This window comes from Xyrauchen texanus, chromosome 36, assembly GCF_025860055.1.
Source record: "Xyrauchen texanus isolate HMW12.3.18 chromosome 36, RBS_HiC_50CHRs, whole genome shotgun sequence".
In the NCBI taxonomy this organism is placed as follows: domain Eukaryota; kingdom Metazoa; phylum Chordata; class Actinopteri; order Cypriniformes; family Catostomidae; genus Xyrauchen; species Xyrauchen texanus.
The window spans coordinates 36,833,265-36,860,891 of NC_068311.1; the positions used below are offsets into that span (position 1 = coordinate 36,833,265).

At 41.8% G+C, this 27,627-nt stretch overlaps 1 protein-coding gene across 1 annotated transcript in view; it reads left to right on the forward strand.

Annotated features, from left to right (window-relative positions):
* Nucleotides 1-287: 287 nt before the first annotated feature.
* LOC127629870 (cell adhesion molecule DSCAM-like) overlaps nucleotides 288-27,627 on the forward strand; it is a 243,521-nt gene continuing 216,181 nt past the window's right edge. The window contains exon 1 of the mRNA XM_052107151.1: nucleotides 288-413. Within this exon, the coding sequence (XP_051963111.1) occupies nucleotides 371-413 (43 nt within the window). The 5' untranslated portion in view covers nucleotides 288-370. The remainder of the gene's footprint in view (nucleotides 414-27,627) is intronic.

Genomic DNA, 27,627 nt, shown 5'->3' on the forward strand with positions numbered 1-27,627 from the left:
TTTGCTTTGAAAGTTTTCCTTCTCCTTCGCATCAGCACCTGCTCTGATGAAAGACGTGCCTGACTCAGCATCGCACCTGCATCTAGCATCCCCCCTGAAGCACAGCAGCATCCGGAGAATATCCGAGCTTTAACCAAGACAATCACACCAAAACAGCCGCACATCATTCATGCGCAACGACCGGGCGCAAAAGCGCACAGATAATACGCACGGTGGAGATATTCTCAAGTCATTGGCACACAAAAGCAGAACTGGGTTTTGTTTTCACCTTACCGTTGGCATACGGAGTCGGGGATCAGGAAAAAAGCAGTGGACAAAGTGTGCGGAGTGAAACGAGGAAAATCTAGTTGGGGATTGAACGGAGCGGGGCATGTGGATATTGGCATTTATCTTTCTCCAGAGCATTCTGAATGGTTAGTCTTCATTTTTTCATACTGATTTTAAACTTCTTTGACCCTTTATTAGGGCATTCACTTAGGGCTGTATGCTAATTAATTTCAACATTTAAATGAAGTCATGGGTGGTCAGACCCCCCAATAATTTATAACACCAACATTATTGCATTTATGATGCCAACTATAAGCCCTACATACTGCAAAAGCTCCTTATAATGATCGTTGTGCTTCCAGCAGGTATTGCACAGGTTTCGTGCCGTTTGTTTTACGCATGACGAGATGTTAATGAATGTGACCTCTTGTTTATCACATTGAGTGTTTTATGTTCCATGCATTTTCCATTTCCAATTTTGCATTTCCAAATAAAAAGGTCTCACACACACACACACACACACACACACACACACACACACATATATATATATATATATATATATATATATATATATATATTGCATTTGGTATATCTTAGTGACTGAGGTATATTTCGTATTTGACGTATGACCCTCTTCCATCCGTTAGGCTGTTTTATATCAACTAGCTCTAATTTAATTTAATTGTGGACAGCAAGATTTTTATTTAAATTGGCAGAGACTGTTAATTTAAGAAAAGGAGGTTTTAAATACATGTATGGACAGTGTTTAATGGATTAATCATGTATGCATAATCATTTGCTGGCATGCAAATTAGGCTTTGGCTATTTATACATTTCAGATATGCAGGTCAAATTAAGTTATTTCTTTCAGTAATTTTTGAGAGAGACCCCTGTTGTGCACTTGAGCATCACAGTGGGTGGATGGTAGAGAAAAAATGATATTTATTTTGTATAATTTAATCCCTTTGAAATGTTAACTGATAATGAATAAATAAAAACCACCAGACATTTTTAATTACACAATATGTTATATGGTTTACTTAGAGTTTTAAAGAAAGATTATGTGTTTAAGTAGCTTCTAAATCATACTTTCTGAAATTATTCTCTCTTATATATTTCATATTAATGAGTCACATAAAAAAGACAAGAAAACGGGTCTACAAGACAAATGCAGGGCATAACTGAAAAATACTACACAACGCCTTAATAGCTGTGTGTGTGTCTGTCTGTGTGTGTGTGTGTGTGCTTATGGGACTGCGCCTGCGTGGATGCATGTGTGTGCAGTGAGAAATTTAAAGCCTTCTTTATGTTTTATTTTAGGTCGATTGTGTATTAAGCATCATTTTTGTATCTTTCCTACCTTTTTTTTTATCATAGTGCATATTTGCAACAATGTAAAATGGTGTGATTCAACGTTGGTGAAGAAATGGTCAGTAGGTGAAAACATGGAAGGGTGTGTATGGAAGGAGGAAACCATGGGGGTAGAAAAACAGAATGAAGGGAGACTGATCGCCACGAAATATTGCAGACAGACAGACAGACAAACAGGCGGGCATTGTTGAGGGAATGGGACTGCTTGATGCAAAAGAAGCTAGGGAAAATATTTATTTGAGGATTTGATGCAAAATGGCATTTGGGCAAATGCTGGCATGGAGTCCTGAATGTGAAGATTTGAATGGCAGTCATTTTGAGGCGGTGAGGATGTTATGAAAGCTTTCCCTCAGAAAACAACGGAAAATAATCCTCCTCTTCAGAGGAGGGAGATAAATATACCCCTGCTCTTGCTGTTTGAGCACCAAACATTGAGCTCTCCGAGGCATCTCTAACTTGGGGCGAATATGAAATAAAATATATTGAGATATATTTTGTAATAACTTTGAATTGAAATTGCGCCACCCTGCCTCAGCTGAAACTCATAAAAGAACACTAAGATCTCATCAGTCACCATCGCCCAGCACAGCACACTGTAAAATGAGACACAAGCTTTTCTGCTCTTTCTGGGTGTGCTGTGGCTTTTGCTTTGCCATATTCGGATACACAGTGTGCAATGTGTTTATTTGTTAATTGGGAAAAAGTTAAGCACGTGTAAGTGGGATTTTTCCTTTACCTTCCTATTCTAAGCAGCCCATGCCTTGTCTTAAAGCAAATGCATTCTAGAAAATTTGAGCTCTCTAGAAGGTTTTTTACATGCTGCTTGATCTGTCACAATTGAAACCTCTATTATGAGAGCCATTGTTGCATGTTTGATCAAATAAGTCACATGACCCCTGATGTACAAAGAAAGGGCACAGATTGAATAGGTATCTATCTGATTTGAGTGCTGTTTGTTAGTATTTTATTGTGTGTTACAGTGTGTGTGTTCACCATTTTCAATTTGATTAGAGATTAAAAATTATTTATTTGCTACCAAGGCCTAATTTTCCTGAACCTAATTTGAGATAAGCAGTTTAATTATCTTTGTCTAACACATACTGTTTTTTTCTTCTTTTTTTGTAATTAGAATAAAGAAAACATTTCAAGCAGTTTCAACAATGGCTTGCATTGTGACTTGCGACATTAAACATTTTAAACATTTTGTTCCCCCCAATATTTCTAGAATGATTATATATGCACTTTTTAGCTGTAGAGAGAGACTACATGGAATATTTCGATGCTTCTTTAAAAATTTTACCAGGACAATTTTAACCTAAAATCCTTATGTTGAATTTTAAAGACATGTTATAGGTCAACTACATTGCTCATGACAGCCATGTCGTGAAAAGAAATGAATTTAGCATAGTACTATGTACATTTTATTTCAGCTATTGAGCTCAACTCTTCTTTGTCATTATTAGCTTCAACAACAAGGTGATCCGGATGAGGAACGTATCTGCCTGAGATCTGTGGCTCGAACGTTTTAATCTGCCACTTGTTGTCAACAAAAACACATGCAATCACATGCAGGCACAACGGATTATAATCTCAGCCGTCTAAATCCCGTATTAAAACATGCTGCTGTTATAAGAGATTATGGAACAGCTCTCACAGTAACTGGTCTTATATGAAGCAATCAAAATGATATCATCTGCAATGATGACTTTATTGCACATTTAACTGGGATCTCTTGAAGAGTCTAAGGAGAAACACGAAGAATGATTTGACTAAATTTGGCTGTGAGGAGCTGTGTCTGGTGGTAGTTAATCTATTGGGGGCAATTAAGGCAGTGTGCTGATTAGAGGCCCATCTGTTCAAGTTTGTTAGATACTCCGTTAAGACCTGTGTCCTGCACTCCTCTATTACCTATTTAAAGAGTCTGCGTTAGCCACCCCCCTCCCCCATCCTCAAGTGCAAATCCAACCGTTAAAATACACTGCATTATTTATTTATTTGACGCTCTTTATCTTCAGTTCTTTAGTCATTTTGAATGCAAATAGATGTTTTTGCTTGACGTCTGGAAAGGAAAAACAAAATCAAGACATGGACATTTTAAACATGTCAAACCTCCCACTGAAATTAATTTCACTGTCTATCTTTGGAATCAACACACTCTCACAGCAAAATCGTAAGGATTTTTCTAAATTTGGCTAATTCATATGATACCGTACGACTGCACTCAAATTAATTCGTACGACTTTCACGACAGCCAATGACGTCGCTTCCATCGTTTCCATCTAATGCGCGACAGTTATTTGCTTCTGTCACACACAACAGCATCCTATAATTTTTACACACTCTACTGATCCGTTATGTTTTGATAAGATGTTTGGGTAAGGGCATGTAACAAGATCCTGCGGTTCATGGAATGAGGAAGCAGGAGACAGAGATTCCAACACAGGAATGTCTTTTTACTCAACACAAAACTTGTTTACTTCAAAGCACGTTGGTACTGATTTACACAAACCCAACTCAAGGTGCTGCAACATAAATGGATACGGCAGTGGCCAACACATGGAGCTTCTCAGCTGGGCTCTATCTCTTCACTGCCGCTGTCTCCTCTCCTTAAAATCCCCAATCACTCCTCACTGAAACACAAGACAGGTGTTAAGCACAGGTGGAAATCATTCACCACTCATCTCCCCTGCTTCACTCTCCACAGCACGGCGCTTGGCCACGCCTCCGCCCCCACAGGGCATAATATTAATAAGCATGTCCTTGACACCTCGCTTTGGGAACTCATGCTTACTTCCACATTAGACATCCAGGCATATGCACGTCAAGAAATCATAAGAATTCATATGAACGAAATCATACAAAATAGCCAATTCGTAAATTATGTATGTATATTCATGAGATCGGGTTGCTGGATAATATTAGATTACTAGATTTTAGAATATTAGATTTCTTCTTTTTTTTTTAAACAAATATAGTGTACTCAATTTATAAAATGTAAACTTGACTGTAAACCATGTTCACTTACGCATTGAAATTCCATCACAACAGTCAATGAAATAGCTTTGTTCTGTGTGATTTGTGCTGTGAAATGCTGTTATAGTCAGTAGTGGAGGATCATATTTAAAGGTCATTTTGAGAACATGGTGGAATGGTATCCCTAACATATTATGATAACTATTTACTATATTTCATTCATTATGTATGAATTGTAGTTTACTGTACTGTATCTCCAACATGATTTATTATTTCATTAATTGTAATTCTTGCTGATATTGCTGGAGACAGCTACAATATATATTTTTTTCAAATACAAGCACATTTATGGAGACCATCTACTGTAGGTTGTTTTAAAGGTAATTCTTTAAAATTATTTGATTATAATGTCGGCTGCAAAATGCAGTTTTCCTTGACAATCACAAATCACTGACCAGTGTTTGGTGTAATCTAATTACAAATTAATTAGTTACTGTAATATAAAACATTTAGTTTAACACATGCATTGCATTGCACATTACACTGTATAATTTTATTTCAGTTTTTTTTTTTTTATTATTATTATTATTTTAATAATTTTTAAATACATCTATTTATTCATTTTTATTACTTTTAATTCTCTTTTCTTGTTCTTAATTGGTTTAAAACTTAATTTGTATTTTCTTTATGTAAAGCACTTTGAAATACCATTGCGTATGTAATGTGCTACATAACTAAACTTGCCTTGCCTAATTGTACATTTTAGTTATCAGATTACAGTTACTGACATTCACAGTTCATTTTTGAAGTACATTACTAGGGTTACACATTTGTAATATAGTATTATTTATGCCTAATTTAAATCATGAATTATGTTCAAACAGTATGTGAGTCTGTTTGTATATGTGCAAAAGAAGAAAGAATGCCCCCTAATACAGTAAGTCATTATAAGGACAAAGAACAAGGAGGAAATATAGACTTTATTTTGAATTCATTGAGCAAGAAACAAAAAACCTGTCTGTGAAGTGTTTCAGAAAGTAATGTAAATAAAGTAATAAATCATATTATTACTTTTCGACGAAGTTATTTCTAAAAAGTAATCTAAATATAATTGTATATAAGTTATTAGTAATTTGTAGTTGCAATTACTTTTTTGAATATCTTACCCAACACTGAAAAATTATATTAATTTCATATTCAATGCATATCTCTCGTCTATCTTAACTAAAACCTATTTTAGATGCTTTGCCTGTGTGCAGACAGTACACTCTCAGAGAACTCTTTCAGAGGCAATGGAAATTATGCAAATTTGGAACAAATGTAAAGATGTATTTTTTAAATAAGTGTAAAGATTAAGTGAAGTAATTTTTTCAATGGTAAAATGTTTGTAAACCAGCTTAATAGTTAGAGACAAGTACAAGAAAGCCATTTGAAAGTTGATTTCCTCGAACACTGTAAATAGTGTTTGTTTGAGCATCTCAACCAGCCAGAAATAGCAACAGTAACTCAAAAATTGGCATGAGTTTGGGGCGGGACTATCTTTTTTTCAGACCAATGGCAGATGGGAGGAGTGTTCGGAAAACCTGTTTAAAAACAATCATTACTTAACACATTAAATTACTTTTTTTTTTTTTTTCAATTTCAATTACATAAAAGTGATAAAATAATGTATTCCTCTCAACTAATATTTGTCTAATTTACAAATTAATGGGAGGATGTAATACAATTCTGTTTACGTTTTTAATTCTATGCATTATCCTTCCAAGACTTTATACGCAAACTGTATTGATCTGTATGTCATCAATGTCGGTAATATGTATATACTATATGTCTGCTCTCTCCACACAGCGCTGTCTTGTTATTTTAAAAATGAAACACAGGGAGAGGTATGTAGGCTAAGATATATCTGACCTAGGTAGGAGAGTGACAGGGTGACAAATGACCATAGCTTGCTTTCTCAGCATTGTGATATATTTTTAAACATGGCATAGACTGTAAGAAGTAAGACCAAATCTGTGGCTTGTATTTTTAGCTGGTGCCTTTCAGAGCACTGTCACTTTTACAAGGTATTTGCGGGCAATGTGTGTGTATGTGTGTATTTGATACTGTGGAAGGACATGCAAATGTTCATGAGCCACAATGTTCTTGCATGTTGTGATTCACTCCAATATCATTCATGTATTACCTGGATTTACTTAAGGATGTATATGCACCTGTAGAATCTATGCTCCTGCAATTAATTACTGAAAATATGCCACCAACCATCTGTTTGAGATATTTTAGGTCATAAATTCACAACCAGGATCAGAATGGTTTCAAATATGTATCCACGTAGAAGCCATAGTTTCTGCTAAAATACCTAGATACTTCAGTGATTGTTGCTCCGGTAAAGTATAATAAATTAAGAGAGATCCAGCTTTTTTTTTTCTTTTGTTTAATGAAAGTTGGTGGCTAATATCAATTTACCACAGTTTTATTGAAACCTGTGTCAATTTTGGTATTTTGGTAGAAACTGTGGTGTAAAAAAAAAGATGTATATCTCAGTGTCTGTAAGTTTTTGACTTTGATTTTGCATGCTAGTTTCAAACACCTATTTTAAATAAGATTTTTTTTTTTTATTCTGTCCTCCAATCTAAAATTCCAGTTTAATTTGCTATAGCTGGTGGGTAAACACACACACACACACATACTGCCATGACCAAAAGTGGCAGTGATATACATACATTTTGTGTTTTGCAAAGTTTGCTGCTTCAGTATTTGTAGATTATTTTTTCACATGTTTCTATGGTATACTGGAAAACAATGATAAGGGTTTCATAAGTTTTAAAGGCTTTTATTGTCAAAAACATTCAATAAATGCAAAGAGTCAATATTTACAGTGTTGACCCTTGTGCTTCATAACCTCTGCAATTCACTCTGTCATGCTGGATATCAGCTTCTTGGCCAAATCCTGACTGATGGCGATCCATTCTTGCCTTATTAGTGCTTGGAGTTGATCACAATTTGTGGGCTTCTGTTTGTCCACTCGCCTTTTGAGGATTCACCACAGGTTCTCTATGGGATTAAGATCCGAGGAGTTGCCTGGCCACGGATCCAAAATTTCAATGTAATGATCTCCGAGCAACTTCATTATCACTCTTGCCTTGTGACATGGTGCTCCATCATGCTGGAAAATGCACGGATCATCACCAAATTGGTCCTGGATCGTTGGGAGAAGTTGCTGTTGCAGGACGTTTTGATACCATTCTTTATTCATGGCAGTGTTTTTGGGCAGAATTGTGAGAGAGCCCACTCCCTTAGATGAAAAGCAACCCCACACATGCATGGTCTCAGGATGCTTCACTCGACACAGGACTCATGTTAGCGTTCACCTTTATCTATCGACTATTGATTTTTCAGATGTCCCAAACAGTCGGAAGGGGGCTTCATCAGAGAAAACAGCTTTGCACAAGTCTTCTGCTGTCCAATCCTTGTACGTCCTGGAGAATTTCAGTCTGTCCATGATGTTTTTATTTGAGAGAAGTGGCTTCTTTGCTGCCCTTCTTGACACCAGGCCACTGTCCAAAATATTCGCCTCACTGTGCGTGCAGATGCACTTCTTTCTTTAGAGGTAACCATTGTTAACAAGAACACAATGATTGGAAGCACTTCTTAACTCCTTTTATAGTAATTAGTCTGCTCTTATAATCCAATTAGAATGATAGAGTGATTTCACCTGACTAGTACTCGTTCACACTTTCCCAGGTGCTGCTGATATGATTAGTGAAATTATGTTAGCTGGTCATTTTGTGCCAGGGCCAAAAAACAGTGAAATTTAGTTTTTTTGTGATATAGTTCATGTTTTGGCTAATGAAACTTTTTGCACTTATTTAAAATGCATCTGATGATTCTGCACAATAAACTAGAAACGATGTGAATCAACACCACAACAACTGAAGCAGAAAACTTTGCAAAACGCAAAATTGATGTCACTGCCAATACTTTTGTCCACAGTTGTATGTTGGTGCAGCTATCCTTATTAGGACTCTCCATTGACATAATAATTTTTGTACTGTACGAACTATAGATTCTATCCCTTAACCCTACCCCCTAAACCTAACACTCACAAAAAACTTTCAGAATTTTTACATTTTCAAAAAACATTTGAATTATGGGGACACTAGAAATGTCCTCATAAAACACATTTATAGCATAATATCCTTGTAATTACCAGTTTGTAACCTAAAAAGAATGTCCTCGTAAACCACCCAAACCCGACACACACACACACACACACACACACACACACACACACACACACACACACACACACATATGAATATAATTTATGTTTAAAATTTTACATAAATAATACTATTTTAGAAATGTGTAACCCAAGTAATGTCATTAACTTAATTGAAAGTCTGTAACTGTTATCTGATTATTTAAATATTTAATTTGAATATTCAAATTTAAATATTTGAATTTAAAATGTAATGTATTACATTTACAGCTAAAAAGTTAATTTGATTACAGTAACTAATTACTTTGTAATCAGATTACACCCAACACTGCCCAGGGCAAGTGTATTTGTTTTTTTAACTGTTACTAGTTGTCACATTAAAATGTTTTATCTATTTATAATATTTGTTGGTCAAAATGTACTGTTTAAATTCTGCATATAAAAGGATGTTTAATGGCAGGTATGTGACAACATGCCCTGCTATTGGGGCAATGTCAATGTGTGTTCCATGAACTGTATGTTATTTTTTTCCTGCATGGGCAACAAGAGTTAAAACATTCAATAGATTTTTTCGAATAAAAAAAAAAAATACTTTAAAAAATAACCCTTAGAAATATTCACAGCATTATAAACATTATGACAACAGCCCTTCTCCCCTATTGACTATCTGTTGTTGTTTTTAGTTTTTTTTTACAAAGATCATGTTATCAATAGACATTTTTTTTCTTCCATTTCATTAACTGCTTGAAAACATTCAAATTATTTAGTGCACCTTACAGCAATATTTTCCATTTTAAATAATTGCATTTGAACACTCTGTCCTTCATTTCATTACAGCTGCCTGGGCTCCAGACACATGAAGATGTTGCTTTTTGATGTGTGTTTTAGCAGTTAAATGTCTCATTAGAGCGGCAGTTGCCTGAGGTTTATTATGTGGTGCTCTCTCCTCTCTATCAGCTGTTCCCCAGAAGTGATTATGCTAATTGCTGTTTGATCAGATGATTAAATTATAATTTGATTAATCCAGGGCACTAAATGCTCTGAATATATTTGTGTCTGCTCGGTTGGCTGGCTGGCTGGCTGGTTGTGTAGAACAGCATTCCTGTCACCTTGCTAACACACACACACACACACACACACACACACACACACAAAAGGTGGTGTGACAAACTGAAATGGAAAGAGAAACAGTCTGCAGTGAGGGAAGGGTGTAAAAAGACTCCTAAAGAGATGGAGGCACCTCGTTGTCTTTCAAAAAAACAAAAAAAACATTGCATTTTATTTATTTATTTGTTTATTTTTAATACTGATAGAGCAACATCATTTGTGTGAAAAGAAATAATAATGGAAGGTTGTTTTGATTATTCTTTTTCTTAAAGGTAGCGAGGGGGCCTTTTACCCCACATTTGGGATATAGTGGGATATATATAGGGATATAGTGTAGATATAGGGGCAATAGGCATTCACATTATACATTTCATAATATCATAAACAAGTATTCTATAAACAAATTAATCTCCATAGTGATTGAATCAGTCAATGTGTTAGGAATTCCTTGTCTTGTTTCACTGTTGCCCTCTGTCTGCCATTTTTGTCACCTTTGCATTCCTTAGTTTTCACTTTTTTCCCTTGTGTAGCCCCTTAGTCTCTTTGTTAGTCTTCGTGTTCACTTGTCATTGTTAAAGAACTACACTTCCCAGAATCCACCTGCCATCATCACTGCCATTTTGTTCATTGTTCTCACCTGTGTCTTATTCAGTCATCACTCACTGTGTATTTATTCCCTGCTTTTTGTTCACCCCTTGTCGTTTGTTGAATGTTGTTGTTAGCCTGGTATGTGTTTCCTGCCCGTGTTTTCTAGTTTTATGTTTTATTTCCCCATTGAGGGTTTTTCCTTTGTTCCCGTGTTTTGTGTTTTGCCTGTTTGTTTACTTAATAAAGTTGAACTGCGATTGGATCCGCATCTCCTCGTCTGCTTCGCTGCCTCCATTCGTAACAGAACGAACGACCAAACATGGATCCAGCGGTTCGAAAAGCGAGCTGTCAGCTGCTCAGCCTTAGTCAGGGAAATCGTCTGGTGGAGGACCACATCCGCGATTTCCTCGCGATTGCGAGTGCCACTGAATTCCCTGACTCCGACCTGGTGGGGTTTTTCCGGGCGAGCCTGAACAGTGCGCTCAAGGAGCGGTTGCCACAGGCAACGCGTGGCTGGACGCTCCGCGCGTTCGTGGAGGAGACTCTGCTGGCCTGCGGTTCACCGTTTACTGTGGGCGTCATCGAGGAGAACCCTGCCACTCCTCCCACAGTGGTAACTCTCCCTTCGCCCGTGGTTCGTCCCTTCACGCCTACCACGGCCAACGAGCCAGCGTTGCCAGCTCGATCCGCCGGCGGAGGAGGAGAAGAGGAAAGGCTTCTGCTCCCCAGTCTCCGCCTGCCACGGTCAGCAAGCCAGAGCCCACGCCTGCCCCGGTCTGCGAGCCAGAGCCCTCGTCAGCTACGGTCAGCGACCCAGAGCCCTCGCCTGCCCCGGTCTGCGAGCCAGAGCCCTCGTCAGCTACGGTCAGCGAGCCAGAACCCTCGCCTGCCCCGGTCTGCGAGCCAGAGCCCTCGTCAGCCACGGTCAGCGAACCCAAGCCAGCACATACCACAGTCACCCAGCCAGAGCCTGTCGCCTCAGAGGTCAGTGAGCCAGTACCTGTCGCCTCAGAGGTCAGTGAGCCAGAACCTGTCGCCTCAGAGGTCAGTGAGCCAGCACATACCACAGTCAGTGAGCCAGTGCCTGTCACTTCAGAGGTCAGTGAGCCAGTGCCTGTCGCCTTGGTCGTCCTTGAGCCAGCGGCTGTAGCCTTGGTCGTCCTTGAGCCAGCGGCTGTAGCCTCGACCGTCCCTGAGCCAGCGGCTGTAGCCTCGACCGTCCCTGAGCCAGCGGCTGTAGCCTCGACCGTCCCTGAGCCAGCGGCTGCAGCCTCGACCGTCCCTGAGCCAGCGCCTGTAGCCTCGACCGTCCCTGAGCCAGCGCCTGTAGCCTCGACCGTCCCTGAGCCAGCGCCTGTAGCCTCGACCGTCCCTGAGCCAGCGCCTGTAGCCTCGACCGTCCCTGAGCCAGCGGCTGTAGCCTCGACCGTCCCTGAGCCAGCGGCTGTAGCCTCGACCGTCCCTGAGCCAGCGGCTGTAGCCTCGACCGTCCCTGAGCCAGCGGCTGTAGCCTCGACCGTCCCTGAGCCAGCGGCTGTAGCCTCGACCGTCCCTGAGCCAGCGCCTGTCGCCTCGACCGTCCCTGAGCCAGCGCCTGTCGCCTCGACCGTCCCTGAGCCAGCGCCTGTCGCCTCGACCGTCCCTGAGCCAGCGCCTGTAGCCTCGACCGTCCCTGAGCCAGCGCCTGTAGCCTCGACCGTCCCTGAGCCAGCGCCTGTAGCCTGGACTGACCAAAAGCCAGCGCCAATGGTCATGCCCATCCTAGAGCCTGCGCCCCTCGAGCCTTCCGAGCTTCCCAGAGCTCCGCCCTCCGAGCTTCCCAGAGCTCCGCCTCCCGAGCTTTCCAGAGCTCCGCCTCCCGAGCTTTCCAGAGCTCCGCCTTCCGAGCCTCCCGAGCTTTCCAGAGCTCCGCCTCCCGAGCTTTCCAGAGCTCCGCCTCCCGAGCTTTCCAGAGCTCCGCCTCCCGCGCTTTCCAGAGCTCCGCCTTCCGAGCTTCCTGAGCTTTCCAGAGCTCCGCCTTCCGAGCTTCCTGAGATTTCCAGAGCTCCACCTCCCGAGCTTTCCAGAGCTCCGCCTTCCGAGCCTCCCGAGCTTTCCAGAGCTCCGCCTTCCGAGCCTCCCGAGCTTTCCAGAGCTCCGCCTCCCGAGCTTTCCAGAGCTCCGCCTCCCAAGCTTTCTGAGCTTTCCAGAGCTCCGCCTCCCGAGCTTTCCAGAGCTCCGCCTCCCGAGCTTTCCAGAGCTCCGCCTCCCGAGCTTTCCAGAGCTCCGCCTCCCGAGCTTTCCAGAGCTCCGCCTTCCGAGATTTCCAGAGCTCCGCCTCTCGAGCCTCCCAGGGCTACACCTCTCAAGCCTCCCAGGGCTCCGCCTCTCAAGCCTCTCGAGCCTCCCAGGGCTCCGCCTCTCGAGTCTTCCAGGGCTCCTCTTGAGCCTTCCAGGGCTCAGCCTCTCAAGTCTCCCGAGCCTCCCAGGGCTCCTCTCGAACCTCCCAGTGCTCCGCCTCTCAAGCCTCTTGAGCCTCCCAGGGCTCCACCCCTCAAGTCTCTTGAGCCTCCCAGGGCTCCACCCCTCAAGTCTCTTGATCCTCCCAGGGCTCCGCGTCTCAAGTCTCCCGAGCCACCCAGGGCTCCTCCTCCCAAGCCTCCTAGGGCTCTGCCTCCCAGGGCTCCATCTCTCAAGTCTCTCGAGTCTGCCAGGGCTCCTCCTCCCGAGATTCCCAGGGCTCCGCCTCTCGAGCCTCCCTCTGCTCTGCCTCCTGAGCCTCCCGAGCTTTCCATGGTTCCTCCTCCCTCGGCTCTGCCTCCTGAGCCTCCCACGGCTCCTCCCCCTGAGGCCTCTGAGCCTCCAGAGCCTCCCTCAGCTCCGCCTCCAGAGCCTCCCTCAGCTGAGCCTCCCGAGCCTCCTACAGCTCCGCCTCCCGAGCCTCCTGCGGCTCGCCTCAGCCCCCTGAGCCTCCCAAGCTTTCCATGGTTCCTCCTCCCTCGGCTCTGCCTCCTGAGCCTCCCACGGCTCCGCCCCCTGAGGCCTCTGAGCCTCCAGAGCCTCCCTCAGCTCCGCCTCCCGAGCCTCCCTCGGCTCCGCCTCCCGATCCTCCCTCGGCTCCGCCTCCCGAGCCTCCTGCGGCTCCACCTCCCGAGCCTCCTACGGCTTCACCACCAGAGCCTTCCAGGTCACCGCCTTTGTGGCCTCCTCCCAGGCCTCCTGACCCTGTTCCCGTCCTGTGGCCTTCCCCCAGGCCTCCTGACCCGGTCCCTGTCCTGTGGCCTCCTCCCAGGCCTCCTGACCCAGTGCCTGTCCTGTGGCCTCCTCCCAGGCCTCCTGACCCTGTTCCCGTCCTGTGGCCTCTTCCAAGGCCCCCTGACCCAGTCCCTGTCCTGTGGCCTCTTCCAAGGCCTCCTGACCCAGTCCCTGTCCTGTGGCCTCTTCCAAGGCCTCCTGACCCAGTCCCTGTCCTGTGGCCTCCTCCCAGGCCTCCTGACCCAGTCCCTGTCCTGTGGCCTCCTCCCAGGCCTTCTGACCCTGTTCCCGTCCTGTGGCCTCTTCCCAGGCCCCCTGACCCAGTCCCTGTCCTGTGGCCTCCTCCCAGGTTCCCCAAACCTGTCCTTGCCCGGTGGCCAGCTCCCAGACCACCTGAACCTGTCCTTGCCCTTTGTGCCCCCTTGAACTTCCTGCCTGCCATCTGTGCCCCCTTGGACTTCCTGCCTGCCATCTGTGCCCCCTTGGACTTCCTGCCTGCCCTTTGTGCCCCCTTGGACTTCCTGCCTGCCCTTGTGCCCCTTGACTTCCTGTCTACCCTTCGTTGCCCCCTGGACTGCCTGTCTGCTCGTCGTTGCCCCCCTTGGTCTGTCTGCCCACCACAAGCTCCCCCCAGTCAATGGACATTTTTTGTTTTATGTTGATCATCTGGAATCCGATCCTTGAGGGGGGGCTATGTTAGGAATTCCTTGTCTTGTTTCACTGTTGCCCTCTGTCTGCCATTTTTGTCACCTTTGCATTCCTTAGTTTTCACTTTTGTCCCTTGTGTAGCCCCTTAGCCTCTTTGTTAGTCTTCGTGTTCACTTGTCATTGTTAAAGAACTACACTTCCCAGAATCCACCTGCCATCATCACTGCCATTTTGTTCATTGTTCTCACCTGTGTCTTATTCAGTCATCACTCACTGTGTATTTAAGCCCTGCTTTTTGTTCACCCCTTGTCGTTCGTTGAATGTTGTTGTTAGCCTGGTATGTGTTCCCTGCCCGTGTTTTCTAGTTTTATGTTTTATTTCCCCATTGAGGGTTTTTCCTTTGTTCCCGTGTTTTGTGTTTTGCCTGTTTGTTTACTTAATAAAGTTGAACTGCGATTGGATCCGCATCTCCTCGTCTGCTTCGCTGCCTCCATTCGTAACACAATGTGAGCCCACTTTGAACATTCTTTATAACAAATCTGTTATTTTTATAGGGGGCATTTAACACCTGTAACAAGGGGTATTTTTTTACTCCAAACACTGTTCTATCACTTTTCAGACAGTTATTAAAAAATGTATTAAACTAGTATTTTGTCTCAAATAATATGATAATTTCAGGGATTCTCATTAGTTACATACAATTGCAAGATTTAAAAAGTTATTAATTGTTAGATAAAAATTACCACCATTACCAGGATACTGTTAGGGTCACCTCGTCTTGTTCTCACTGTTACCCCTTGGTTGTCATTTTTGTCACATTTGTATTCCTTAGTTTTCACTTTTGTCCCTTGTTTAACTCCATAGTCTCCTTGTTAGCGTTCGTGTTCTCATTCATTGTTTTCACCTGCCCTCGTTAATTTGCCACTGGTTTCTGTTTATCCCCTTGTCATCTTGTTTGAGTTCTGTTTGTTCATTGGTTCCTGTCTTCCCATGTCCGTGTATTTAAACCCTGTCTGTTTGTTCAGTGGGTGTCTATCGTTGAATGTTGTTAGCCTGGTATGTGTTCCCTGCCTGTTTTCTCAGTCTTGTGTTTATTTCCCCATTGAGGGTTTTTCCTTTGTTCCCGAGTTTTCCGTGTACCTGCCTTGTCTGTTTCCTCAATAAAGTTGAACTGCACTTGGATCCGCATCTCCTCTTCTGCCTTCGCTGCCCATTCGTAACAGAACGATAGACCAACCATGGATCCAGCGGTTCAGCGAGCAAACTTCCACCTGCTCTGCCTGAAACAAGAAGACCGCCCTATAGAGGACCACATCCGCGACTTCCTTAAGCTGGCGAGTATTTCGGATTTCCCGGACTCCTCTCTAGTGGTCTTCTTCAGGGGCAATCTGCACCCCGCACTGAAGGAGCGGCTACCACCGGCGACGCCTGACTGGACCCTCCGCAACTTCCTGGTGGCGACCCTACGGGTGTGCAACTCACCGCTCGCGGTGGGCGCTGCTGAGAAGGACCCTTCCTCACCGTCCACAGTGGAGTCTCTTCAGCCACCCCCGGCGCCCCCTGTAATACCAACTCCACCTGTCAACGAGGTCACCCTCACGTCAGTCGCCTTCCACGGGCCAGCGCAGCCCTCTTCGTCTGCCCGGAGGAGGAAGAGAAGACGGGCTTCCGCCCTCCAGCCCACGCCTGCACCCTGCTTCGAGCCAGAGCCCACGCCTTTCACTGTGAGCGAGCCAGCGCCCACGTCTGTCACGGTGAGCGAGCCAGCGCCTACGCATGTCACTGTGAGCGAGCCAGCCTACGCATGTCACCGTGAGCGAGCCTGCGCCTACGCATGTCACCGTGAGCGAGCCTGCGCCTACGCATGTCACCGTGAGCGAGCCTGCGCCTACGCATGTCACCGTGAGCGAGCCTGTCGCCTCAGAAGTCAGTGAGCCAGCGCCTGTAGCCTCGACCGTCCCCGAGCCAGCGCCTGTAGCCTCGACCGTCCCTGAGCCAGCGCCAGTAGCCATGACCGTCCCTCAGCCAGCGCCAGTAGCCATGACCGTCCAAGAGCCAGAGCCAGTAGCCATGACCATCCAAGAGCCAGCGCCAGTAGCATGACCGTCCAAGAGCCAGCGCCATCAGCCATGACCGTCCCAGAACCAGCGCCTTCCGAGCTTTCCAGAGCTCCACCTTCCGAGCTTTCCAGAGCTCCGCCTTCCGAACCTCCCGAGCTTTCCAGAGCTCCGCCTTCCGAGCTTCCCAGAGCTTCGCCTACCGAGTCTTCCAGGGCTTCTCTCGAGCTTTCCAGAGCTCCGCCTTCCGAGCCTCCCAAGCTTTCTGGAGCTCCGCCTTCCGAGCTTCCCAGAGCTTCGCCTACCGAATCTTCCAGGGCTCCTCTTGAGCTTTCCAGAGCTCCGCCTCCTATGGCTCAGCCTCCTACGGCTCCGCCTCCCGAGCCTCCCATGGCTCTGCCTCCCGAACCTCCTGCGGCTCCGCCTCCCGAGCCTCCTACGGCTCCGCCTCCGGGACCTGTCCCTGTCCGATGGCCTCCCCCCAGGTCCCCTGGGCTGGCCCCTGCTCTGCGGCCATCTCCCAGACCACCTAGACCTGTCCCTGTCCGAAGGCCGCCTCCCAGGCCTCCTCGACCTGTCCCCGTCTTGTGGCCGTCTCCCAGGCCTCCTCGACCTGTCCCTGTCCTGTGGCCACCTCCCAGGCCCACCGAACCGGTCCCTTTTTCTTGTCTGCCCCTTGTTGCCCCCTGGACTGCCTGTCTGTCCCTTGTTGCCCCCTGGACTGCCTGTCTGCCCCTCGTTGCCCCCTGGACTGCCTGTCTGCCCTTCGTTGCTCCCCTTGGTCTGTCTGCCCACCACAAGCTCTCCCCCCCAGTCAATGGACATTTGTTCTTCCTGTTTTTTGTTCTGTCACTTTTGAGCGTCTGGAATCCGCTCCTTGAGGGGGGGCTCTGTTAGGGTCACCTCGTCTTGTTCTCACTGTTACCCCTTTGTTGTCATTTTTGTCACTTTTGTATTCCTTAGTTTTCACTTTTGTCCCTTGTTTAACTCCATAGTCTCCTTGTTAGCGTTCGTGTTCTCATTCATTGTTTTCACCTGCCCTCATTAATTTGCCACTGGTTTCTGTTTATCCCTTGTCATCTTGTTTGAGTTCTGTTTGTTCATTGGTTCCTGTCTTCCCATATCCGTGTATTTAAACCTTGTCTGTTTGTTCAGTGGGTGTCTATCGTTGAATGTTGTTAGCCTGGTATGTGTTCCCTGCCTGTTTTCTCAGTCTTGTGTTTATTTCCCCATTGAGGGTTTTTCCTTTGTTCCCGAGTTTTCCGTGTACCTGCCTTGTCTGTTTCCTCAATAAAGTTGAACTGCACTTGGATCCGCATCTCCTCGTCTGCCTTCGCTGCCCATTCGTAACAGATACTGATAGCAAACAAAGCAACCATAAACAGTTTTAGATGTAGTGCGGAATAAGTACCAGATAACTTAAGGCCTGTTCACACTAAATTAGTGTTGAATTTACGAGACAAACTTCTGACGAAAGGTCTATTCACACTGATACTCTATCTAATTTTACCCATGTACATAGGTGGTGCTGGATAGTATAACACAAAGCAGAAAAGAGAAATAATTTACATTTGGAATAACAGGTAAATAACATATGATGCATAATATGTTTAAAAAAATACAAAAGAAAACACCAACTCACAGTCATTTAAGTATTTAATTATTGCATATCTGTATTGAATTCAGGGTTTCTTGTGCATGGTTAGAAAAGAGCACCATTACAGGAATACTTTGTTTTATTATCCTTGCTATAAAAATAGCAGCAAGGTTCAACAATTAGTTTTTCTACACTTATAGTAAAATATTGCATGTAAGTCTTTTTATGAGATATTTCACAACAAGCTTAGTCCAAACAAATTGCCGAACCTTGCTGTTAGATCACTAGGCACAGTGATTTACATATTAAATACTGAACATTAAGACAAAACACCAGATATAATATAAAATCTGATTTATATATATATAAAAAAAGAAAGAATGTGTTAACAGTTTCTATAGTATGTATTTACTGCATATTTGCATTGAATTGAGTGTTTTTGTATGTGAGATGAGTAAAAGCACAGGAATGCACTCCTGAGTCTTTATGTTTATAGCACATATATTATATGCAGACATTTAAAAACATAGACATATGTTTATGTTTGCAGTACAAAAGGTTAATGAACTGAAACTTTTTGGTGGTGTATTAGCTACACATCCAATGTAGGTGTTTGCCAGTTGATTAGAACCACCTATGTGCTGGATTGAGCAGCCCTAGCGACTCTGGAAAAGTGTCAAAAATTCAGTTTTCTTCTGATTGTTGGAGGACGATTTGTGGGACCCGGTGTGAATAGCACCATATGAATCCATTGTTCCAATTCAAAAGCACATTTGGAAAAATATTCTCACCAAAAAAACAGATTTTGTGTGAATAGGACTGATAAAGCTATTAGTTATTCCGGTTAGTCTGTGTCAGAATGCTGCCATCTCTGTCTAGTCTAGTCTTACTCTTTAGTGGCAGGATCCTGACACTCCTGTTATGTTATATTATGTTATGTTATGTCTACTGCTGTTTTGGCTATCGTGTTCTTTGCCCTGCTTGTTTCTGTCCTTGTCGTTCCCTGGCCCCACCCCCTTGTTTCCCTCACTATCTGTAAATTTGCCACACTTGCTCTCCTTGTTTGCCTCCTGATTTCTTCCTCTTTATATTCCCCTTGTGTTCATTGTCCTGTGTTGGATCATTCCATGTGGTCTCCTCCTGTCTGTGCATATTTTCCCATCGTCCTGGTTAGTTCTTGTTTTCTCAGTTATTTTGTTTACCCTGGCCTTTTGTATTTTTACTTTTTTGAGTTTGATTCTGTCTGCATTAGGGTTCTTTGACCACCAAACTTGACATTTTGTCTCTGGAATCCAGTTTCATCATGTTGATGGTGTACTATGGGTAAATACTGCAGTCAACATGAAGCGGCGTTCACAACCTATTTTGTTTCTGTAATTTGACATATTCCTAAAAAAAATGTAGGGCAGGACTTTTATGCATATGGAAATGATTGGATAATGAAAAGTGCTCACTAAATATATGACAAGTGGTTGGAGGAGATGTAGTCATGACATCAACCAAAAATAACATTTGTTTCAAATTACATTTCAACAAACTTGCTATTCTATCTTGCTATGCATATAAATTACACCAGTCAAATCCAGTGTTGGGCAAGTTACAAAAAAATAAGCTATCCACTGCATATTACTTTTCTAAAATTGCAATCGGATTACATTACTTATTACTCCATGGGAAAGGTCTTCAGTTTTCTAGTTACTTTCTAAAACCCATCAAGCCTGTGAAAAAAATACAACATCACACTCATAGATCTTTCTGTACTTTATATAGACTGAAAACAATAACAATTACAATATTATGACAAAAGAAAGATCCAATGCATTTCTAAAAAATTTAACATCTTGTTGCGGTGGGGGACAGTTAATTTTCTTTTGATTACATCCTCAGCTAGCATTAAGGCCACTGTTATCTTGCCAATAACACTTCTGTATAAAGTTTTGGATGCGCTTTCGGTTGCTAGCCATTTATCTACATCATTACCTGACACCAAGTTAAGCATGTGGGAAGCACAGCTCAGGTGAGGGGGAAGAGTAAACTGTTCATCTGAATCGGAGGAGAGAGCCTGTCATCATCAGAATCCCACTCTGTATTTTCAACAGGTATATACTTTCTGAAGGCTTTCAGTACATTTGATCCATTGTCTGTGAGTGTCGCTGTGACTTTACCTGACAGTCCAAATGCTTGAATGAACCTGCTCTATGTTGCTTGCAATCACATCATATGTGTGACATCCCTTAATTCGTTATAGGCTATTTTGAGACATACTCTAAACACTCAAATGTCTTTTTATGTTCAGACTCCATGTCAACATACATTTTTCCAAATAAATTGCAAAAGCCTTTCGGTCTGGTAGAGGCATGCATCTGCTTGTCACGTTTTTTTTTTTTTTTTTTTTTAACTATGTCTCTAATCAGTGGTTCTTAACTGATTTTGCTTCGAGAACCAGATTTGACATTTGACATCAAGTGGCGACCCACCATACTAAAAAACATAACCTGTATTTAATGTAGCCTGGGATGCATTTTCTTTTATTGTGCATAATTTAGTTAATGGTTTTCAAGTATAAGGGCATGTATCAAGTGACACTGTTTTTGATGTTAATGTCAACAACAAACATAAGTGCCCCCCTTTGTTTATTATCCAATTAAATTTATTATCTAGTTTATTTCCAAATATCAACATAATTCAAACAGAACGTATATTTCACAGTTGAATAACTGTCCATAATTTGTTCTTAAGTCTTGAAGGTCCAGACTTTAAAACCCTTTGTGAACGTGCCCTTATATTTACAGTGCAATGCAATATTAGGCACAGGTAAGACCATAGACGGCTCCTCTTTACTGTGATTAGGTCAATATTACTAGTCTTTCAAATAATAATAATAATAACCATAATTAATTATAGTTTTTGTAAAAAATATTGTAGCCGAAAAATTTCCTCCTCAGTGCTGTTTAGCAGGTCTAGACTGTCTACTGTTTGAGAGGTTTTACTTGACTTCCTCCAAAGTGCTTGAAAATTCTCACTAGAATTCAAATGGGTCCCATCAGGGGCATAGGAACAAAGGTGTGGGGGGCACTTTATATCAGCCTCTCTTCACAATATAACAGTTTTAAAGAATTTATTTTACAATATGCTTTATGTTTTGAAGAATATGTGATATAATTTGTAAGAAGGCATATCAACTAAACTTTTCATAAACATCAGCATCAGCATTTATTATGATAGAACTTGGCACCCCAGAATTATGATATGTTCTTTCCATGCCACCCAATCCGAATAGATCTGCGACCCACTTTCTTCATCTGCTCTGGAGTTACTTTTACTCCCTATCCTGAGCAAAAATCCAGTTAGATGAGGTTAGACCGCTCTCTTCTTGTGTGTAGGAATCCTCCATTGCAATATTTTTTTCCATAGAATGTTTCCAAGTGCTTTGACAAATTGCTGCTCGAGTTAAGAGTGGTAGAACATTCTTTGGAAATTGGGTACAGTTTGCATTTAACAGTACAATTTTAGTTTTTACATTCAATGACATCAAAATAATGTCAGTTTTTTCATTTGAAGAAACAACCAAACTCTTCTGCCTCCATTGTAAATACCGTTCACTCATCTGCCGTTGCTTCGATATAGTGTCCTCTATGGTGGTTTGTTAGAACGCATGCTCATTAGCTGAAACTGCAAAGCAAATGGAAGTACTTACGTAGGATTGTAATTCATTTTAAATGCATTCTACTAAATTAAAATTATTGTCTTAGCAATAAATGTGTAATCCATGTAACACAATATTATTTACGTAAGAAACTGTAGTCATATTATATAAATTGAAAATGCAATGTGTTACATTACTGCGTTATCACAAAATGTAATTATAATACAGTAGCAATACTTTGTTAAGCCTTACTCCCAACACTAGTCACAACATATACACAAGAAGAGGTTATGTGTTGCTACAACATACTAACTAAATTTGGACTAGCATACTATAATACTATTCTTACTATTGCTACAAAATATACAGTAGTATTCATACGGTGCATAGTATGTGAATCAATATGCATTGGAAACCTGAATGACCCACCACATTTGGCAAAATGTGCAGCATAAAATGGAGAATACTGCACTGGAAAGAGTATGACTTGACCTTTCATTTCCAGTATGACAGAATGATCCTACTTCTGATTTACGAGTCAGAATTACGAGTACTTCGCGATCAAATGCTTTGTTATCAGAAACATGGATGACACCAGGTTCATTCTCACCTTGTTTTGAAGACATAATGTATGTTAGTCAGTATGCTAAAGGCAATGGAATTTTAGTTAAATACAGGCTATTTTCTCTATGTAAAAATTATAATATGCATCAAATAGTTACTGATATACACTCACCTAAAGGATTATTAGGAACACCATCCTAATACTGTGTTTGACCCCCTTTCGCCTTCAGAACTGCCTTAATTCTACGTGGTATTGATTCAACAAGGTGCTGAAAGCATTCTTTAGAAATGTTGGCCCATATTGATAGGATAGCATCTTGCAGTTGATGGAGATTTGTGGGATGCACATCCAGGGCACGAAGCTCCCGTTCCACCACATCCCAAAGATGCTCTATTGGGTTGAGATCTGGTGACTGTGGGGGCCATTTTAGTACAGTGAACTCATTGTCATGTTCAAGAAACCAATTTGAAATGATTCGAGCTTTGTGACATGGTGCATTATCCTGCTGGAAGTAGCCATCAGAGGATGGGTACATGGTGGCCATAAAGGGATGGACATGGTCAGAAACAATGCTTAGGTAGGCTGTGGCATTTAGACGATGCCCAATTGGCACTAAGGGGCCTAAAGTGTGCCAAGAAAACATCCCCCACACCATTACACCACCACCACCAGCCTGCACAGTGGTAACAAGGCATGATGGATCCATGTTCTCATTCTGTTTACGCCAAATTCTAACTCTACCATCTAAATGTCTCAACAGAAATCGAGACTCATCAGACCAGGCAACATTTTTCCAGTCTTCAACTGTCCAATTTTGGTGAGCTCTTGCAAATTGTAGCCTCTTTTTCCTATTTGTAGTGGAGATGAGCGGTACCCGGTGGGGTCTTCTGCTGTTGTAGCCAATCCGCCTCAAGGTTGTGCGTGTTGTGGCTTCACAAATGCTTTGCTGCATACCTCGGTTGTAACGAGTGGTTATTTCAGGCAAAGTTGCTCTTCTATCAGCTTGAATCAGTAGGCCCATTCTCCTCTGACCTCTAGCATCAACAAGGCATTTTCGCCCACAGGACTGCCGCATAATGGATGTTTTTCCCTTTTCACACCATTCTTTGTAAACCCTAGAAATGGTTGTGCATGAAAATCCCAGTAACTGAGCAGATTGTGAAATACTCAGACCGGCCCGTCTGGTACCAACAACCATGCCATGCTCAGAATGGCTTAAATCAACTTTCTTTCCCATTCTGACATTCAGTTTGGAGTTCAGGAGATTGTCTTGACCAGGACCACACCCCTAAATGCATTGAAGCAACTGCCATGTGATTGGTTGATTAGATAATTGCATTAATGAGAAATTGAACAGGTGTTCCTAATAATCCTTTAGGTGAGTGTATGTAAATGTTTATGTCTGAAACAGCAAGCAAGAAGCTGAATGCTGGTATAAAAATAGGAAACTCGTATTTATGATCATTCTGATGGCATGTAAAGGTAGCATTATTATTTGATCGCACTTCCAATAGTTAAGCCATTTGTACACAAGACTGGGTTAAACAACAGAAAACAATTTGCTTTGTTTTTCATTTTATAATTTTTTTGCCAAGATAATAACAGAACGCCATGTAATGAGGTCATGTGATGATAGGGTTGCCAGCTTTTGGTCATGCAAATATAAATCTTAATTTCAACCAAAACACAGGAAGTCCTGGCTAATACGTGACAGTTGGCAACCCTATTGTATGTAAAAACAATGTAAACATTAAGAGTTGCATATTGTATACATAGTAGCAATTCTATTACGAACATACTAATTTAGATCTTTATTCTAGAGAATATTTTGTTGCTTCATTAGTTTTATAATCTGGTTTAGAACACAAATCCATGAAATCTTTGCTGCTGATACAAATTAACTGATGTCAGGAATGCATTAATCATGGTATAGGATTTAAATGAATTATATTTCATTACTTTATTGCTATTTGTTGCAGAGATACTGAAATATTGCCTTATATGGGCCATCAGGAATGAACAGGTGTACTGAGATGTGGACTGTGAGGTTTGGCATCATTGTGTCACAAGTTGACTAGCGCACACAGCAATCCGAGCTGGCCATTTGCTCTGCAAGCTCAAATAGACGGATGTGTACAGATGCCATTTAAATAAACACCTGCACCATGATAAAGACACACAGAGGATGTCTTTCACTGAACCCAGAACAGTTTTACATGCCAGGGAGTGGAAAAGCTACTATCCGGAGTTTCAGTGACCACAATGAGTGTTCTTGTTGACGCTAATGAAGGCAGGATGCTTGTTTGTGAAGATGTTCTACATCATTTTGAAGCGCCTCTCTGCACACTGGCCTAATAGTCTTCCCTTTGAGCTGTTAAATAGAGGCTTCTCTGTATTTTCAAAGATGAGTTTTGACTACCAACGAAGCACTTCCGATTATATCCCCTAATGTTGCTGTCCACTAACAGACTCTTATTTAGAGAACGCCAAGATAAAAGTCTGATTTTACTGATTAGACACGCTTTCATAATCTTTTACTATGACAACCAATGCAGCAAAAATGATGCTTATAAGCTAACATCCCATATACAACAGACATTAAAGGGAGTTTGTCAATGTTTAAATACATCTATCTCAGCTTATATGCAGTAACAACTATAAGTTTATAGGTTGATTTCTCCAAAAAGTGTAAACAGCAGGCTTGACTTGACAATTAAAGGATCATATATCATGCTATTAAGCTAACATACTCCATATACTGTACAACTAACATTAAAGGTTATTTATGTTTTTTTCCCCCAGTTATTTAAATTCTTCTATCCCAGCTTATATGAGTGCAGTTAGCCTTTTGTAATGTAGGTTGATACCTCCAAAAAAAGTACCCTTACGAAAATTGAGAGTTCATGGCAAATTTCCTCAAATTTGACGCAATTTCGCCAGTGATAATTTTCACATGCAAATGAGCTTTGCAGCAAACTTGCAGCAAATTGTCAATTGTTGCCAAAGGTTTACCAGAGGTTCACCGCTACCGACGAAGAGCTGCAAACTTCTGGCAAACATTTGCGGCGAATCAAAAGCTCATTTGGATGTGAAAATAACGAGAGGCAAATTTGCAGAAAGTATGCAGCTAGTTTGATTTTTTGTAAGGGTATACATAAAACATTAATTGACAACCAAAGGAGCAGAAATCATGCTAAAAAGCTAACATAACTCACTTACATTAAAGGTTATATGTGTTATTTTTCAATGTTTAAATACATCCCAACTTAATATGCAGAGATAAGTAAGCCTTTTTAGGTTGATTCCGCCAATAATAAACAGTGTTGACCTGTGGTGCTATCAAAACATTACTCTGTTTGAGTATCCTGACCAGCCCATTGTAGCAACATTAGCTCAACTAACCACATGACTGTTGAAAAATCATTATTTTTGCAATTCCAATTGTGCAAGCCCTTTAAAAAAACTCGAGAGTTCATGGCAAATTTGCTGCAAACTTGTTGCAAATTCGCAACAGATAATATATTCGCATGCAAACGACCTTTTGGAAAACTTGCGGCAAATTGTCCATTGTTGCCAAAGGTTTGCTGCAGGTTCACCGCTACTGGTGAAGAGCTGCAAACTTCTGCCAAACATTTGTGGGAAATTACATGCTCATTTGCATGTGAAAATAAGGTGGGCCAAATCTGTGGCAAATTTGCCAGAACTCTAGATTTTTTGTAATTTTTTTAAATTAAAGCTTCAGCTATAAGAAGGTTCAAATAACCTATATTAATGCTGTTCCATTCAAAGTTGGATCACCGATCATAAAGGCATTCCATTGCTTGGTGCTCGGATGATACCGAATAAGCAAACAAAGTGGCAACACTCCCATTAGCTGTGCAGGAATTTCATTGTCAGTGGAGACATCTTCTAGCAACCAAATCGATAAACAATGTTGCAAAGCTAGCATTTGTTCTGTATTGTATTCTAGGAACTTAGATTATAGGACAGATTATATTTAATAAAAGTAGACATTTAACATCTGCACTTTTTTTTGGGAGCCGACATGTTTCTGTGACATCGTGAACCTGCATCACGGTGAAGTCGGAGTTCCACAATTCTGCATGAGTTTCCGAGTTGGAAGTTGGAAATTCAGCATTAGTATCAAAATACTTTGTATTTCTGAGTGTCAAATGTATCAAAAATTACTATGGCACAACTGGCCTGTTGTAACCTAAACTAATGAAATGTGGCGGGAGCTAATTGTGCAGCAATCTAAAAGTGTTTTGAGTTTTTAATATTAAATTATTATAAGAATGAATTAACATTTATTTAAGCAGTTGTGTTCACCATCTGTTTGTGCACTTAGAATGAATAGAAATGATCTGGGTGTGTAGGGTTTGTTTTAAGTTAAATGAGTTTGATAATTAGTAATTATTTATGGAATTAAGAGATGTCAGTCATTGTATGAGCTCTTAGACAGTCCTGTAGATGCTGTCTGACACTGCGGTTGATGAATTTCATCATGATTTACTTCACAAAAGCGACATTTCTTAAAGCTGAAGTGTATGATATCTGCGCCACTAGCACCACCAAATGGAATTGCAAAAATAATAACTGTTTGGAAACATGCTTCTAATTTAACTTTGGTTAACCTGTACTGTAGGAATTTAACCCTACTTTAGAACAAGTTGTTAGTCACAGAAGAAAACATACAGTGTGATAGCATTACATTGCTCACATGCTTGTCTTTACCTCTAATGTGCTACACTCAAGTTATAATAAAACAAATAAACAATAAAAAAAAATAAATAAAGAAAAATTATATATATATATATAATATATATATATATATATACATATATATATATATATATAAACACAGACAATTAATTAAGATTCGACAAAAGAACTTCCATTAGCCTCGTTGATTGTGTCAATTGTGATGAGACTTTTTGGTGTTATGTCACTATATGTGATAATCACTTTAGTCACTATCACTATAATTACAGGTGTTATTCAAGGTTATCTTACAACCTGGTCTCACAGAATTCCGTTACCATATCTAAAGTTTGTCTAAATTACTTTTACGTGCCTTGTTGTACATATTGTGGCAGTTTTCTGGTGAAATAAAGACTAGAGGCGCTATAACAATAACAATTACTGTTATTATCTTCATATAAATTTCACACTAGTTACATGTAAATTACAGATTATCACTTCATAAACACTTACTTTTCACTCTGTTCCTCACACAATGCTTTTTATTATTTAAAACATTTAAAAATAGTGTAGAGCATGATGCAAGTTGACATGTGAGTCGAAGCACCATAAAATGGCATGGCTGCTTTGGCAATTGTGTTTTTCATC